The sequence below is a fragment of the Elephantulus edwardii genome, unplaced genomic scaffold (genome assembly GCF_000299155.1).
Source record: "Elephantulus edwardii isolate Elephantulus edwardi_28Jun2011 unplaced genomic scaffold, EleEdw1.0 scaffold00090, whole genome shotgun sequence".
Classification (NCBI taxonomy): Eukaryota; Metazoa; Chordata; class Mammalia; order Macroscelidea; family Macroscelididae; genus Elephantulus; species Elephantulus edwardii.
Window position 1 is genome coordinate 5,985,886 of NW_006399840.1, and position 18,605 is coordinate 6,004,490.

Here is an 18,605-nt window from a genome sequence, read left to right on the forward strand (position 1 = left end):
ATTCTTCTGGTATTCTCTGCTTTCAGCCAAGATCCATCTAACATCAGCAACAATATCCCTAGTACCACGACCCCTTCTAAACCCAGCCTGGACTTCCTATAAGGAAGAAATCGAAATAGCAATATTCATGAAGTTAAAGCAACATAAAACCTTAACACATAAACCTTTCTTTCTTTTTAAATTTTTGTTTATTTATTATTTTATTGTGTGTGTACCATTGAATCAGATCCAACTGGTATAGGAGGAGATTGCCCCTCCTTCTCTAGCAGAACATCTGGTGGATTTAATCTGCATACCTTTGGAATTGCAGCACAGTTTCTTACCACTAGGCTACCAGAACTCTGCACATAAACCTTTAAAGAAATTCCAATTTCAACTTCATTCTTCACCTTTAACTTATCTCATTCAATATGTAGCCTCAGGCCTCTTTAACTTGTCTCCAGCCAAAAGCAGCTTCTCAACTTTTTTTTCACATCTTAGTAGCAGCCAAAGTAACCATTTTAGATGTACTTTTCAAATACTTAACTTTTGACTCTTACAAAAATCTCACACTTTGATGAAACCGGAACTATTGTAAAAAATCCTGCTTTTGACACCAACTGTAAAAGTCAAGGGTCACTTGAGACGGCCATATCTGATCTATACTAACTCCACAAAGGGCAACTTTCCCCATTACCACATCTACAATACAAAACCAACTCCCAGGAGGTCAGACATTGGAGTATACCCCATTCTTCCAAACATCTTTCAACTTATTTCAGTACCAGTCTTTCTGCTTTCCTGGATACAAAATCTATTTCCATAGCTCATAGAATACATGGAACCATATTCAAGATTATGAGGTTTGTAAGGGGAGTCAGAAAGCTATTTACTTTAGTAGAAGGATGCTATCACTCAGGACAATTGCTGAAATGTGTTCATAGGAACCTCAGTCTTTAGCTTTGAAGTTTTAGATCAGTGTTACAAAATTGTTGTTGTTGTTGAGTACTGTTGAGTCAGAACTAACCAATAGCTTACCCTCCACTAGGTTTTCAAAGGCAATTAATCACACAGGAGACTTCTCATCTTTCTCCACTAGAACAAGTGTTTGAAGCTGCCTGTTGCTTTCTTGTCATAAAATGAAGTTTTTCTTCGTAAGTGTTTAGCCATTTCTGTTATACCTGCGTAAGTTGTTGATAGTTCTTATCTTTATGATGATATTGATTCGTTACTTGCTTAAAATGTTCAGTCTATGGGGTGAGCCACTCACTGTACTGAAAGTCCTTCTGGGAAAATTTGTCTTTCCTAATGTCCTTCACTTGTTATGCATCAGAGAGTTGGACAATGACTAGGGAAGGTAGAAGGAGAATTGATGCCTTTGAGCTGTGGTGCTGGAGAAGAGTATTGAATGTACCCTGGACTGCCAAGAAAACAAACAGATTCATCCTAGAGAGGGTTAAACCAGGCTACTCCTTGGAGGCAAGGATTCTGAGGCTTCGTCTGACATACTTTGGACATGTTGTAATGAGAGACAGGTCCTTGGAGAGGGACATCATGCTTCGGAGGGTGGAGAGACAGCGCAGGAGGGAAAGACCCTCTCTGAGGTGCATTGATTCAGTGACTGGGGTTATCGGGATGGGAGTGTAAGAGGCCTTGCGATTGGCACAGGATAGAACAGGGTTTAGGGCTGTTGTACATAGGGTCGCTATGAGTCGCAAACGACTCGACGGCACATAACAGCAACAACAACAATGTCCTTCAGAATCTGTCTGGTCTGCATGTAGCCCTGAAGGAGTCTCACCTTAATGTAGTACCCTCTTCCAAATGTGATTGTTCTTCATCTATACAGTGGCTGAGTGGTGTGAGGCCAGGTACTCCATTTGAGCAGTTTTGGTCCAGGGAAGTTTCAAGTCAGCTCAGTTTCTCACAGCTCCATGTGCCAGCTGAGGAATTATTTCCCCTGATTGTAGCTCTCTGTCCCAAACTCTCTATAGTCATGTTTGGCCCATGGGATAACCCCGGAGCCACAGAGGTAAGGGTCCCCGAATGGAGGAACCTTTCCACAGGGATGTCTCAGTCTCTTCTCTCCCCACAAGCACCTAGAAGTGCTAGCTCTGGAGAAGTGTTTCTCATCTGATGGTATCTTCTCTCCTGAGCCTAATGTCTTCCTTTGTCTCTTGAGTAATATGAGATCAGGGACACCAACTTCAGCTGTTTGGGGGTTAGGTCTCAAGTCAGCTCTCCTCACAGAAAGCTGAAAACTCTCTGTCCCAAACTCTGTTGTCCTGTTTGGGCCCTGGCATGGTCCCACAGCTGTGGAGGCAAGGATCCTCACAAATCAAACTCCATGTCTTTGAGTTTGCAGCACAACTGCATACTACTAAGCCACCAGAGCTCCCAAAACAATTTCATTGCCATGACATTTATATAGACCTAAACCCCTCTATCCTCAAGTTGATTTTTACTTATGACTCCACTCTTTTGTATTTGTAGAGTTACAAATCTTTTATGGTGAATTCAAATCTCTGATCTTTCAATTAGCAGTTCGACTTATAACACCAGAGTTTCTTAGTTAAAGATAAATCTTGGTAGAGTCTGAGGAGATGACACTGCCAGAAATTAAAAACACTATACTCTAGGATTGACAGTGAAGCAAGACTAAGTTACCTTCCTCTCTTGTTTCTCAGCTGGCTTGCACTTACGTTTTAGGCATCAAAGTAAATTCGAGGTGTTGAGGAGGAACAATTCCAAAAGGGAAGATGACAGTGTTTGCACAACTTGAAGAGTGTAATCAGTGCCACTAAATTGTATATGGAGAAAATATTGAATTGGTATATGTCATACTGTGTACATTTTAAACTACAGCAACAAAAATAAGTAAATTTTTATCATGCTATTTTTACATGCAGTGTTTAAATGGGAGTATTCATATACAGTCTGACATCATTGATGTTTGGTGTAATAATTCTTTGTTCAGTTGTGTGTATTCATTAATAGTTTCTCACAAGTCAGTAGAAAGCATATATATAACTGGTTTTGTTTATAATTTGGGAGTTTTAGGAGTAGCATGTTTCTAATTTCTTAGTCCTTAATTTCTGACACAATGACTGGCATATTGTGTTCATACAACAGTGCTTATCTGCATGGAAAGAGTAGCATTTCTTTGTTTTAATTATATTTAAGGGTTTTATCCTAGTATATCGTTTGACAATTTGTGAATTGTCAGTATACATTCCTTTTCTTATTACAATTTCTCTCTGTGGAATTAGGTTAATGGAGTCCTAACTCTTGCATTTTTTTTATTTTAATTACTCAGGGATTTTAAATGTATTTATCTCTCAAAGGATCTATAAAAATGAAACTTTTTGTGTTATTGTTGTACCATTCCTTTTTTCAGTAATAATAATAATAATAGTAATAATAATAATAATCATCTATATCCTCTTCTTTGTAAGACGGTTAAAAGATTCAGATTCTAATATAGTGTCTATTACCAAATAGTACTCTTATGTAAATTGAAGCTAACAAGAATTTAATATAAACAGCTTAACTATGTAGTTTCTTTTCAGTAAATCTCATGTAGAGTGTAGAAAGGCTGTTCTTATCCAAAAGTGTTCTAGGTACAAATTAAATGACCAATTTTCTTGGGAACTTAATTTGTATATGACAGTTGACCTTTGGCAAGCATTCAGTAAGCATCCCATACTGATAGAATGTTTTGGGATTGTTGATTTATCACTATGTGTATTTGTGATTTCCGTGTAATTTTTTATACTCTTAGTAGCAATCCAACCTTTGAATAATTTTAGTTTAAGGCTGAATTAGAGAAGAACTGCAAATAGACAATGGATTCAGGTCACTTTCCAATCTAAAGTTGAACTTCATTAAAATCTCTGTTCTGCAAATGAAATTGTTAGGAGAATTAGAAAATATATTTCAAAATGTGTCTCTGACAAAAGACTTGTATCCAAAATAACAAAGGATTCTTAAAACTTGTCAAAAGAAAATTAACAGCCCAACTGAAAAAAATAAGTGAAGTTTATGAATTAGAGATACTTTAGTAAAACAAATAATGTTGTTGTGTGATGTTGGTTGGGAACTGACCCACAGCTGACCCTCCAGTGGGTTTTCTGGTTGCCCATTTTTTTCCCTCAGAGCTGATAACACATTCAAACTATATGCCTTCAGGTTACACCAGCTTCTTAACACTAGGCTACCAGAGCTCCCCTACAACAGATACAGAGATGGCAAATAAGAATATGAAAAGATGTTCAATGTCATCTGCCACAAGGTTGTAAATTTAAACAACAATAAGATACCAACACCCACCTGTTATATGCCATTGAATGGATTCCCAGTCATAGTGGTAGTGACATGATGATAAAGAAAAGAACCCTGGTGGAGTAGTGGTAAAAGCACTCAGTTGTTACTGAAAAGTCTGAACTCACCAGCCACTCCTTAGGAAATGGATGTGACAAGCGTCTTCCATGAGAATTTGCAGCCATGGATTCTGTTGTCTTAGAAGGACATAATGAGTTAGAATTGACTTGGCAGCAATGGATTTATTACTTAGTAGAACTGTGGAGACACTAGTTACCAGTCTCATGCTTAACCACTGTGTCGCCCACAATACTGAGAATACCAAATGCTAGTGAGAGCTGTGATCAATAGGAAATCCCATTCATTGTGAAGTCTCACTGATTGTTAATGGGAATGTGAAATGGCACTGTCACTTTGCAAGGCAGTTGGGAAGTTTCTTACAAAGCTAAACATAGGCTACCAATCTGTTTTACTTAAATGAATTAAAGATTGCCATGAAGTTCAATTTAAAAGGGTTTTTTTAAATTTATGAAACGCTTACTGTGATTTTTTTTTCATTCTGATTGATATTACTCTCAAGCAAGTAATTCTAGACCTTAAAGTAAAATGCTTCTGAAACCATAATATCCATAAGTTTTATCATAATTCTGCATTGTTTTAATTAGATCTTCAGTATAAAATACCAAAATATTTATAAATCCCAAGTTTAATTCCTTGTTGAAGATGTCTGATTGTAATAGACATGTACCTCACATCACCAACAAGATGCATTAAGATGACAGGAAACATAAAAAATAGTAAAATAAATCTCATGACATGCTTGAAAGTGGGGAGGATTTTATGGGCAATATTAGTGGGAATGTGATTGAGAGATGGGATGAAGTTTATATATTCAGATTGACAGTGAAATTTGTTAGAGGGACCCCGATTTTCCTTATAAGACTAACAGAGGATTCCTAAAAGAAATTTTCCCCCTTATGGGAGCTAAAGGAAAAGGTCTAAAATTAGAAGCAGAAATGAGGTTTAGATAGTCTGTAAATTAAGCACAATTGTATGGAACCCCTAATCTTAACTATTGCAGTAGTTATCTGTAGTGTTTGCCTTGAGCATAAAACTATGACTACAAAACATTTTCAAACAGAAAATTATGTCACAGATATTCCTAAAGCAAGCCTGATCAGAAGACGAGTTGCTGTGTACTGCTGGTTAAAATGAGGAATTGGGAGTTGCTGTCCTTAAAAGTGTGCAGTGTACACCCGCTAGAAGGCCCTCTATTATACGCCTTGTAACATGACTACTTCAAGCAGGTCCCCCTTTGCTGGAAACTGTATTGTTGTCAGAAAAAAAAAGATGATTCTCACTGGGGCTGGAAAATATATTTCACCTACAAAATTTATCAGTCCAGTTTCTGTTGTGCTTGCTGTTTTCCTATTAATTCAATTCTGACTCACAGCAACTCTGTTACTAAAAGAATGAAACACATTCCTCACATACGTCAAATCTCAAAAGCTGTCCTTCAGCCTGCTGGTACAATTAGTGTGTCAGTTCATCTTACTTTGGCTCTTCTACTTTGTTTTACTGAGCCTCTCTTTACCACTCTACTTTCTTTTCTTTTTTATTTACTAAAAATCTGCTGTCAGGGATCTCTCCAGAGTGTTGTAAAGCAACAGTGTCAGTCTGGAGACAAAGGGTGCCTAATCGAGGCCATGGTCTTTCTATTTACTTGTAATTCTTCAGAAGCTGGACAATGACTAAGGATTACAGAAGAAGAATTGACGCCTTTGAGTTGTGGTGCTGGAGAAGAGTCTTGAAGATATACCATGGACTGCCAAGAAAACAAACTTGTCTGTATTGGAGCAGGTGAAACCAAGTCTCTCCTTGGAGGCTAGAATTTTGAAGCTCCATCTCAACATACTTTGAGCATGTGGCCAGGAGAGAGTGGTCCTTGGAGAAGGACAACATGCTCGGAAGGGTGGAGGGAGAGCACAGGAGAAGACTCTGGATGAGATGTTTTGATACAGTATATGGGTCAATAGGGGTTGGTGTATTGGAGTTAGTAATACTGACTCAGGACAGGAAAGGGTTCAGAGCTGCTGTATATAGTGTCACTATATGTTGCAGTTGACTCAATGGCACATAACAACAACATACTATATTGGGTGTTTTTTTTTTAATTTAAGCTTCTTGTTTAGAGTCAAGTCAGGGAGGGACTTTGTATTTAAAAGTCGGTTGTTATTTTATTTTGGAGGAACATTCTTCTAAGTAGTACAGCACTCGTCTGTCAATACGCTGTACTGAGGTAACCTGGGTTTGCTGTGATGCTGAATCTTGTCCCATTGGGGTGTCAAATGCCATAATGGTTACCCATGGTAGACAGTGTTTGGTGGAGCTCCTAGTTTAAAACAGGTTTGGAAGCAACAACTTTCTAAAGAACATGCCTCTGGAAACTCTATGAACTTTGAGAAACGATAGTTATAGACAGGCTTCAGGCCTTTTGTTCATAGGGTCACTATGAGTCATGCTTGACTCAATGGCAATGAACAATAACTACTTTACCAAGCAGATGTTCTTGTCCAGGGATTGGCCACCCCTGACAAGGTGTGCAAAGGGCCTAAGAAAATGTCTCATCATCCTTGCTTCTAAGGATTCTGTGTATTTGTTCCAAGATGGACTTGTTCTTTTTCTAGAAATCCATGGTATATTAAATACTCTTCACCAGTACCATAGTCCAAAGGCATCATTGTCACTGTGTTACTTTTAAAAGATTGTTTTATTCTATATTATTTTGCATACAAAATTGATATTCCTCTATTCACAGTGTGTTTCATATAATCACTCTCAAATATTATATATTATAAAATTAATCACCCTTGATCCATGCCCACAATTACCCTGCCTTTTCAGGTCACCACTGGATCTTTCCTCATTCCTTCATCCCTTTCCACACTTACCAGACTCTACAATCTCAAGATTCCTCTGCCCAATCCCTTCTTCTCCTTTTCTTTCCCTCTTTAGGGTTTTGTACACATCTTACTAGTTATTCTATTCTTACAACAATGGTATTATGCAGTATTTGTCCTTATGAGACTGAGTTAGTTCATTCGCCACAATGCTCTCCAACCTCTCCTATGTTATGTAGTATTTTTCAAAATAATTGCTCCTGAGTGCTGCATAGTATTCCATCACATGAATGTACCACAGTTTCTCAATCCATTCATTTGTTGAAAGACATTTGAACTGTTTCCATTTTCTTGGTATTGTGAGTAACGCTGCTGTGAACATTGGTCTACAAATCTCTGTTTGTGTCTTAGTTCTATTTTATTCTATGTATACTCCTAGCAGTGGAATAGCTGGGTTATTATTATGCTGTAAAATCTAAATGGACCCTTCCCCAAGTTTTCAGGGGCTATAAATCACTCAGGAGGTGATTGCCCATCTTTCTTCTGTGGAGCAGCAGATAGATTAAAACCATGTCCATTTGGTGTGGCAGTAAAACTCCTTACGACTCATCCCTATTTAATGTATCGTCTTTCTCAGGCATATAAAGTGGTTGAAAATAGCATGGTTTTGGCTATCTTGGAGGACTCTGTGTCCTCCAAGTACTATCTTTGCTGAAAAGTATGACCAAGAACCAACACATCTTTGAAGAAATTCACCTTAAAAAAGGAAGAAGAGGATTCCCTTTCCCCAGGGAATTGAGTTACTACATAATACAACATTCAAAAAGCAAATAAATGGATGTACTTGTAGTCTTCATGCACTAACAACTCATGGGTTTGCAATAAGTCGAGAGCTACTCAATGACAATGGAATGAAAGTAAAAAATTCTTTAAAATGAAATGTATTCTTTTAAAGCCTTAGTAGCCTAATTAACAGGTAATCACTACCATGATAACTACACATTTGAGTAGGAGAAAGAGAAATTGGGAGGATACTATATTTATTGAATACTGTTAAAATAAGGAAATTTACTCTTCTCAATAAATGAAGACAGAGGCTTTACAAGTCAACACAGTTATCAGTATAGGAAGACTTGTGCCTAATGCAAATATTGACTTTATTGCATATGTTTGTTTACTTCTCAGTTTTCATTGTAAATCAAAGTGTAATTAAGACATATATAAAATGCATGTATTTCCAAGAGTGCTGTAGTGGAAGATATAGTCTATAGAGAGTTACACTCCTAATCCAAAGTCTACATTTCTATGGTGGTTCCGAACCACAAGCCATCTGTGTGGAGAAAGATAGGAATTCTCCTTGAGAGTGAGTTACAGTCTCAGAAACCTAATGAATGATCAACTATAAAACTATAAGTTAAACCTCACTTGATGGCAATGAATGAGAGAGAGAGAGAGAGAGTTGTGTTTCTGAAAAGTTTGTTTAAATATTTTATGTCAAAGTACATTAAAAGGATAGATAATATCAAGGAAGTCTTAACTAGTTGAAATTGGTAGCTTATGTCTTATATTTTAGAATCAGCTTTGAGATTGTATATTTTAAATGTTTTACTCAACTGATTATTATTACTATTATCAGGTTTTGGAAACATCTCACCACGTACAGAAGGGGGAAAGATATTCTGTATCATCTATGCCTTACTGGGAATTCCCCTCTTTGGATTTTTGTTGGCTGGAGTTGGAGATCAGCTGGGCACCATTTTTGGAAAAGGAATTGCAAAAGTAGAAGATACATTTATTGTGAGTAAGGCAGACTTTAATTGTATTTGTTTGTACTATAATTTTCAGGAATGTTGTAGCTTTTATGTCACTCAGGCACAGTTAGAAATTCACATGTTGGGTTTGATATAATAACTTATACATGCCTTTACTAGTGTGTATTATAATTATTACAGTTATCTAAATAAACACATCACTGCATTAGAAAAACTTCACAAAAATGTGGCAGAAACCCCCATTGGGATCTGTGAGTTGTCTGTTCAAATTCCAACTGTATTGTCTTCTAAGTGTTTTCTTTTAGGCTTATCTCCCCCAAGTATCTTTTTTTTTCTTTATAAAATCAGAATAATAATGTTAATACTAAGTCGTTACTCTGAGAAGTACAAAAAACAAAATAAGCCCAAAACAAACCCTACTGCCTTTAAGTTTATTCCAATTCATATTAACCCTATAGGATAGAGCACAGCTGTTCCTTAGAATACCCAAAGCTGTAAATCTTTATGGAAGCGGATTGCCTCATCTTTTTCACATGGAATAGCTGATGAGCTCAAACCACCAACCTTTTTATTAGTGGCCACACCTTGTTCACAACATGACAGACTTTTGCTCATTTAACTTTCTCATAACTAAGGAATTGTGCTGCCAACCCAAAGGCGCGTGATTTGAATTCCCCAACTGCTCTGAGGAGAAAGGTGGGCAATCTATTCCAGTGCATTTAACTGCCTCTGACAATCTGCTGGAGAGTCTGCTGTGAGTCAGTTGTGACTTGATAGTACAACACAACAGCAACATATATGATATAATGAGTTAACTAGAGGAACTCTTATCTGTGTTTTCCAATTTATGTTTCTTTTATCTTTAAACAATCTCAAACTCTAAGAGTCAGTGATTTTGATGTCGTTTTTCCTGTGATTTTCACAATAGTTAGAACAAATTGAATCAGATATGGCAAGTAACCCTAAGAGTTCTGGTGGCACAGTAGTTAAAGTGCTCTTCTGTTAAAAACAAGATTTCAGTAGTTTGAGCCACTAAACTATTGCTCTATTGAGGGAGATGTGGTAATTTTCCTCCTTAAAGACTTGTAATCTTGGAAACCCTATGAGGCAGTTCTATAGTGTTATATAGGATTGCTATGAGTATAAATCAGAGAACAATACACAACAGAAATGACAAATACCTCCAATAAAACAGTTGAGTTATTTTAAACTTACGTGGATCTCAAGTGCATCAGAATAGAATATTGTACCATAGAGTTTTCAAGGGGAGTTTTTCAGACATAGATCCACAGACCTTTCTTCTGAGGTGCCTCTGAGTGGACTTAAACATGCAACCTTTTGATTAGCATCCAAATAGGTTAACTATTTGTGCCACCATGGGATTCCTAACCTCAAAGAGAGAGCATTAAAAATTAAACTGAAATATATATATATACACACACACACATACACCTCACGTAATACTTGATGTTTTGAAGATTCCTGACTGGTAAAGAAGTTGGGGAAATGTGGGGGATGTGATGAGAGCTGTAACTTAAGGGTATTACAGCTTGCTATTGCCTGTGTAACATAGAACTTTGTTGATTGTGCAGTTTAAGGCCATAGAGCAGGGAAACAATTTGATTTATATGGGAATTAAATTGTAGCAACATTAAGTCTGTTAAGGCTGTACTCTATAATCAAATGAGTTAGCAATAGGAAAAAGTGGCTGTAAAATCTTTATTAAATATAGAATTTCATCAATTATCAAAAGTAAATATTTCTAGGTTTCATTTCATCTCTTTAAAAACATTTCTAGATTATATTTAGCTTACAGCTTATTTTATGTAAATGTTGTTGTTATGCACTACTGAGTTGGAATCAATTCATAGCTGACCCTCCAGCAAGTTTTTAGAGGCAGTTAACCACATAGGAGGAGTGTGTCCATCCTTCTCTGATGGAACAGATGGTGGATTCAAACCATGTGCCTTTAGGATAGCAGTACAGCTCCTTACCACTAGGCCACTAGGGCTCCCTTGTATTTAGGATACAGATTTTTCAGAAGCAGTTCAGATAAGCATGTAATGGTAATAAAATTTTTTTTTTTAAATTTAGGTTGTTTATTTTTCATTTCAATGAACATCTACAGAGATTTTGGGATTCCATTCATTCATTGTTGCACCCTTCTCCCCGCACAAACCCCTCCCCCCTCCCCCCCATTTGCTCCTCTCCTTGAAACGCAAAAGAAAAACTCCCTCATTGGTACACAATCCCCCCCTGCACCTCCCCAAACCCCACCCCCTAGCCCCAAATATAATCCACTCTACAACCCTCATTGCATACTCCTACGATAAAAATAATGCCCTAAAATATAATACTTTTAGACTTTTCTCTCCCCCATAGACTTCAATGCTGTAAACATATTTCATCCAGAATGAGGCTGGCATTGGGCTGGGGGTAAGACTGAGAAAAACTGGTAATAAAAATTTTAAGAATTATTCTCAAAATAATACAATTTACTTTTGAAAGCAATTTATATTCTATAAGGCTATGGTAGGGTGAACGTGCATATTTGTTTAAGTAATTTTGTGGCTTACTAGTGAGGAGAGAGAAAGATGGCTAGTCTCCTCCCATGTCATTTACCGCTTCTGATAACCCACTGGAGGGTCAGCTATGAGTTGGTTCTAAATTGATGGCACATATAAACAACAGTAGTGCGTTGCACTGCCAACCCAAAGGTACATGGTTCAAACCCACCAACTGCTCTAAGGGAGAAAGATGGACAGTTTCCTCCCATGCCACTAACTGCCCTGGAGGTTCAGCTATTGGTCAGTTATGACCCGACAGCACTTAATACAACCACCACCATTTTTTCCTACAAGTAAAAACACTTAAAAATTAAATACTAAACAAAATAAAATAAATTAACTTTCTTGCTAATTTACTAGGAACAGTTGTGTACAAGTTAGCTTTGCAGGCAAACCAATAATCAATGAATCTCTTTCTCCCTCTCTCTCCCTTTCTCTCTCTCTCTCTTTCTTTCTCATGTCTAGAAGTGGAATGTTAGTCAGACCAAGATTCGCATCATCTCAACTATCATATTTATTCTTTTTGGCTGCGTGCTCTTCGTGGCTCTGCCTGCAATCATTTTCAAGCACATAGAAGGCTGGAGTGCCCTGGACGCCATTTATTTTGTGGTCATTACTTTAACAACCATTGGATTTGGTGACTATGTTGCAGGTAAGGTTTACCTGGCACCTGTGTTGTTCTCCTAACCCACGTTCCTTGGGTAAAATTTCAGTTGAGTTTGTAGCACAGCACAGTGGCCGAAGCAAAAAAATCTTCCAGTGACGTTAGAAGTAAACAGAAAGGTAGAGGTGAACATTTCTTTTTCACTCTTTGAAAGAAATTCAAATTCCTTTTTCCCCCCCAAATTTTCCATTCCAGATTTAATTTCAGAAGCCAGATATCTGCCTCTTGATTTCTTCTCCTTCCTCCCTAAACCCAACACAGATGTAAGAATACAGGTTTATCTTGTTTATATTCTTTCTATTTATGTCCTTAAATGTACTGTAGTTTTAAAAACAGCTGAAAGCTTCAAAAAAGTATTGGCTACTTAAAATCTTCTTTGCCTAAGGTGTTTACCTCATTTAATTTTCAGTCACTGTACTCTATTTTTTTTTTTTTATCTTACCCAAAATGTCTTCTAAGTTTCTTGCCACATCTAGGGTTGTTTGTTTGTTGAAACATGTCAATTGATATCTCATCAATTCCTGGGGCCTAGTTTTTTTGCCAATTCCTTAAGTGCACCTTGGATTTGTTTCTATATCACCATTTGTTCTTGATCATAAGCTACTTTCTAAAATGGTTCTGTTTCAGCCAATTCTTTTCACTACCTGGATTTAGCATGTCCCTTCCATCATTTTCTGATGCTTCTTGGATCCTTCATCTCGAGACTTGAATTTGGTTTTTTCAGTTCTTTCAGGTTGATGAATGCCAAGAAAGTTCTTCCCTTTTTATTTTCTAACTCCAGTTCTTTGTACATCATGCTTCTCATTGCCTTTTGGAGCTGCCGTTTCAAATCTTCTGCTCATCTCTCTCACTTGGCAATCTTTCCTTTTGTTTCCTAGTGTGATTTTTAGTCTTTTCTTGGCGTCCATTTTAGTCCTTTCTTTTGCCCCGTCTTTGTAACGACCTTTGATTTCATCAAAGGATAATGTCATTCCACAATCCCTCTGGTCTTTTATTATCAGTGTTCTATACCTCAAACCTGTTCTTGAGATGGTTTTCAAATTTGAGTGTGATAGACTAAGAACAGAGTTTTGCTTCGTAGGGACTTTTTTTTTTCATTTTCTTCAACTTCTGTTTGAACATGAGCAATTAATGATCTGGTACGCATTCAGAAGTGATTAAATGGCATGGATATATTTTTATTAATAATTTTAAGTTATAATAACTGGTGCTGGTGAGTGTGTAAATTCTTAATCATGCACTATTTTAGCTAGTTATAGGAAATTAAAATAATTATTTTTAAAAAAATATTAAACATTAGAAAACATGGTAAACATTATAAGTTGTTAGTTAGGTTGATTGAGGCCAATTTCTGGTTTCCCCAAGGGTTCCAGAGTACAGTAGCTCCATAAGATTATTTGATAGCAGTCTTAACAGAAGCAAATGTTAGGCATTTTTTCCTCTGGCATTGCTCAGTGGGACAACACCTCCAACCATTGGGCTAATACACAAACACAAATAGAACAGTGTAGACATTATGTGAACGTAGGGAGGAGCTCTGGTGGCTCAGTGGCAAGATGCTGCACTGCAATCTTGAAGGCACGCAGTTCGAGGTCACCAGCTGCTCTGCAGGTGAAGGATGGACAATCTCCTCCTGTGCGATTACTACCTCTGAGTAGCAGGAGGGTCAGCTATGGGTCAGTTCTGAGTCTATGGTACACAACAACAATACGGTTGTAGGATTAAACATGTCTTAATAAACTGACTGGCCTAATTTTGTTTAAGATTTTCTGAATGTTTATTATTTTTATTTAACTCAAGTTTCTGACTAAAGTATTTTCAGAAATAAAAGTATGATTTATAGTTGCTTAAGATAGAGAATACTGAGAATTTAGGTTGTTTTTCCCCCCTATTAAATTGTTAATTATATTTTAACTTGGCAAGCCTTCTGACATGCTATCCTTAAAAATGATGTTGCATCCTTAGCAAAATTTTGCTTTTGGTAGAAAGCTCTGTGGGCACATCTGTGTACTGGACAAAGGATCGAGCAAGAAAGGGGCATCTCTTTGTTGGATAGCCTTTAATTTTTACAGTATGTAAGCTACAGACATTTGTCAATTCTAAGAACACAAACATTAATCCTAATGTAGTATTTCCACCTCTTGTTTAAGATAGATAATTGGTGAAAGAAGAAAAGTGTTAATAAAGGAGAGAGGAAGACACAATGATGATAATGAAGAGTATCCTTATGGTACCATTAAGGGGTTATGGTTTTACAGTCTACAGTGAGTTATACCACTGATCACTCTGGTTAGCAGGGCTTCTGGTTGGCAGTACTTCTCTCTCTGGTGGTTCGATCCACCAGCTGTGCCACAGGAGAAAATGTACCATCTCCTCCCATGCAATTTGTAGCTTCTTGAAACCCCTTAGAGGGTGAGCTATGAATTAGTTCTGGCTCTGGGCCAGAGAGTGAATGTGAGCATGGTAACATTGATCTTAGATAGCTCTGTTGTTATTAGGTGCTACAGAGTTGCTTCCAACTCATAGCAATTTCATGAAGAACCGAGAAATATAGTGCCCTGTCCCATGCAGTCCTCACAGTCCTGGGTATGTTTGTCCATACTTCTTGTTGACCAAGAATGCTGTCTTTCTCTAGGACTGTCTTATCACTTGATAAATGCAATTAAAAAGAACCTGTAGCTACTCTGCTTACTAACTCTGATTTACATGGCAAACTTTATATTTGCAGACCAGTAGCCTCCTATTGAATATTTTATCTTCAGCAGGTCAGTCAGCCCAGTATATAATTGTCTTCATAGTCTCAGACTCTCTACATAAACAAAAATTATCCATAAATAAGGGATTTAAATTCTAAACCAATATTACATTCGTTGTTATGTGCCCTCAAGTCGTCTTTAACTGATAGAAACCCAATGCGCCATAGCTCTGGGCCTTATTCTGAGCCAGTTTCACTGTCTCCAACATAACTACTCCCACTATCCCAGTCACTGTGTTAATCCATCTCATCCTGGATTTTCATCTCCTGCGCTGTCCCTCCCCACTTCCAAACTTGATGTCCTTCTCCAAGGACTGGTCCCTCCTGGCAACATGCCCAAAGTATGTGAAATGAAGCTTCAAAATCCTTATCCCCCAGGAGCAACTTGGCTTCACCCTCTCCAGGACCACTGTACAAGTTGGCTAAAGAAAATAAAGACCAATATTTTTTCCTTCATTTTTTTTAAGAACATGAAAAAAATAATCCAACGTACTTTCAAGAGGTCATATTGATGCGATTTAAGCTATATGGTTGTGTTAGTAACCATACATGTTTAGTGAAAACATCTTTTGTGCTTTGGTTGGAACTCTGGATTACAATAATGGTCGAATAGAGTAACTGCCTCCCACTGCCCCTTGTGTCTCAGCAGTGTCCCACTTCTCCAGCTCCAGTTCATCATCTTAGAGATCATAGGTCCAAAAGACGCTCTGCTCCCCACTCTTCTTTCTTGATGGCAATGAGATCTCACTTTTCTGCCTGCTGGAGTGACTCCTTTTAAACCTAGCAGAATGGCAGCACCACCAGTCCACCATATTAGCATTTCATACACCTTGTTTGCAAGATCTCACTCAACAAGGTGAGCTATATATCTTAATTACATTATTAGCAAATTATTCATTCCTTTTGCTTGGCCAAAAGCACTTCACATGTGCATTGTTCTGCCCAATCATTTGGGGGAGTTACAGTGACTGACTAGAAGAGCTATGTTATTTAACTCACTGCACTGCAGTTTCCTTTTTAAATACTTAAACTTTATTTTAGAAAGAAAGTAGAAGAAATATGCCTTGATAATAATTCCCAGGTTAATTTTATATGTTGTTGTTGTGTTTCAGTGAATCAGAACATACTCATAGCTGACCCTCCAGCGGATTTCCAAAGGCAGTTCACCACACCAAGAGGACATTGCCCCTCTGTCTCCCATGGAGCAGATGGTGGATTTGAACTTCTTGCCTTTGGGATTGTAGCACAGCTTCTTACCACTGGGCCACCAGAGCTCCCTAATTTAATATGAGTCAAGTACAAATTCTGAGAAGGGATAACTTAGAGAGGAGGCAAGCTGACACAAGTTGTTCATCCTGGGACTGTTTTGGTCCTTGTGAAACTTTAGAACCTTATCCCTAGCCCTGAAGTCTTTAAATGCTGGCTCCTTGTGTCCAGAGAGCATTTTTAAAAATTATAATATGAACAAGGTGGCAGATGTGGCAAAGGCTGGACAGGAAATATGTGCTCTTTGCAAGGCTCTTTTAAAAAGAAGAAATTTAAAAGGATCTTGGAAAAGAATTGCATCATAAAATTCAATTGAGGACACAAATTATTTTCTCTGTGTACTTTATGTACTTGTGACTCTAAAGTACCTCTTTATTTGTCATGGGTCATAATATTCATGGTATAATATATTAGGCCATAATTAATTCTCATTCATACATAAAATAACTTTATATTTGCTTGCATAAAACTTTTTTCCTATTGGAAAATGATTATTTTTATTGTACTTTGAGTGAAAAGTCCCGGAGCAATTGGTTTTCCATTCAATCATTCATGCAGATTTTTGTTTTATGGCATTGCTCACAGTCATCACACTGTAACAGTACTCTCCCACTTTCTTTTTCTATTTGGTAATGTTGAATCAAAAGCATTGAAAGACCACTGTCCCAGACAAATAGGCACGTGTTCAGATTCCTCTGCTTATGTGATTGAACACAGAAATTCTGTATTTAGTCATTTCCCTTCAGGAGGGTATCTCTCAGTAAATTTTAACTCTATGCTTATATTTACACAAGAGACAATTTTAGAGGCTGACTAGCGGTTGACATCAGCTCTGCCTTTGCGCTTTTTCCTGATGGCCCATTTTGTCTTTTTTAATAGTCATCAGAGTTTCAGAGCTCAGAGGTCATAAGGTCAACACTTCTGATTTTCCAAATAAATAAACATACCCCTTTGCAAGAGTAGTTTGCAGAGTAACACTTTCCTTAAAGGGAGGAAGTTGTAGTTAAGTGTTGAGTGGACTCCTAATGAGTCTATTAAAAACAGATCTCAACCTTGCCCTATCCTGCATGTTCATGATCTCTGACATGCACAAGCCCATTCATTGTTATAACCACTGTGTCAGTCTACTTTGTTGAAGATCTTCCTCTCTTTTTGAAAACTGTCATTTACTTGCTTTTTCTTTATACTTATAAAATAAGAGTACCTTGGTGGCACAGTTACACAGTAGATCATCAGTTCAAAGGTTGATGGTTCAGACTTACCCAGAAGCACTTCAGGAGACAGGCTCTTCACAACCTTAAGAATCCTATGGAGTCTATACACATGGAGTCACATGAATGTCAACCCATCAGTTCACCACTAATAATGACTTTCTAGATAGTAGATACTTGTTACATTTGATGATGAAAAAGCAAAATCAAATATGGATGGTGTCAGCACAATTTACCAGTTCAAATAAAAATACAAAGAAGTGTATAAGGAAAAAGAATATTTCCTGCAAATTCTGTAATATACACAATTTTCCAACAACTATAAACATGTTGTTGTTGATATTAAGTGTTGTCAGTCACCTGCGACCCATAGCAACCCTATGTACAGCAGCTCTGAAGCCAGCCCTGTCCTGAGGGAGGCTCCTTGTTTCTGAAACCCTTACTCCCATTGCTGCTGTTACTGCGTCATCCATGTCATCCTGGGCCTTCCTCTCCTGTACTGTTCATCCACGTTTCTGAGACTAATGTCCTTCTCTAAGGACATGCCCTCCTAGCCACATGCCCAAAGTATGTGAGACAGAGCTTCAAAATCCTACCCTCCGAGGAAAAACTTGGTTTCACCCTCTCCAAGACAGACCTATTTATTTTCTTGACAATCCATCGTATGTTCAAGGCTCTTCTCCAGCACCACAACTCAAAGGCACTGATTCTTTTTCCATCATTGTTAGTTATTCTCCAGTTCTCTGATGCATAGTAAGCAAGAACCATGGCCTGGATCATGCACACTGTAGTCTCTAGACTGACATCATTGCTTTTCAGGACTCTAAAGACAAAACATGAAAACAAAACAAAAAAATGCATGGGTGTTACATAAAGAGATAAGGATGCATATATGTGCATAGGAAGACATTTGCAAGTTAATACGCATGCTTGCATAGGTATAATCCCAGATATAGATATATATATAATTTTCTATGTTGATGTTACTGTGTACCATTGAGTTAGAACCAGTCCATCCCTCGCCATCGGGTGGTTTTCAGAGGCAGTAAATTTCACAGGAGAAGATTGCCTGCCCTTCTCCCACGGAGCTGCTAGTGACCTTGAATCATGTGCCTTTGGGATTTCATTGCAGCTTTATATATAAATATGTATTTCTTTATATTTGTTTATA

At 37.5% G+C, this 18,605-nt stretch overlaps 1 protein-coding gene across 3 annotated transcripts in view; it reads left to right on the forward strand.

Moving 5' to 3' along the window:
* KCNK2 (potassium channel, subfamily K, member 2) overlaps window positions 1–18,605 on the forward strand; it is a 453,725-nt gene that overhangs the window by 333,758 nt on the left and 101,362 nt on the right. For all 3 annotated transcript variants that reach the window (XM_006890556.1, XM_006890557.1, XM_006890555.1), the window contains exons 4-5: window positions 8,836–8,996; window positions 12,004–12,190. In XM_006890556.1, coding sequence (XP_006890618.1) covers window positions 8,836–8,996; window positions 12,004–12,190 — 348 coding nt within the window. The remainder of the gene's footprint in view (window positions 1–8,835; window positions 8,997–12,003; window positions 12,191–18,605) is intronic.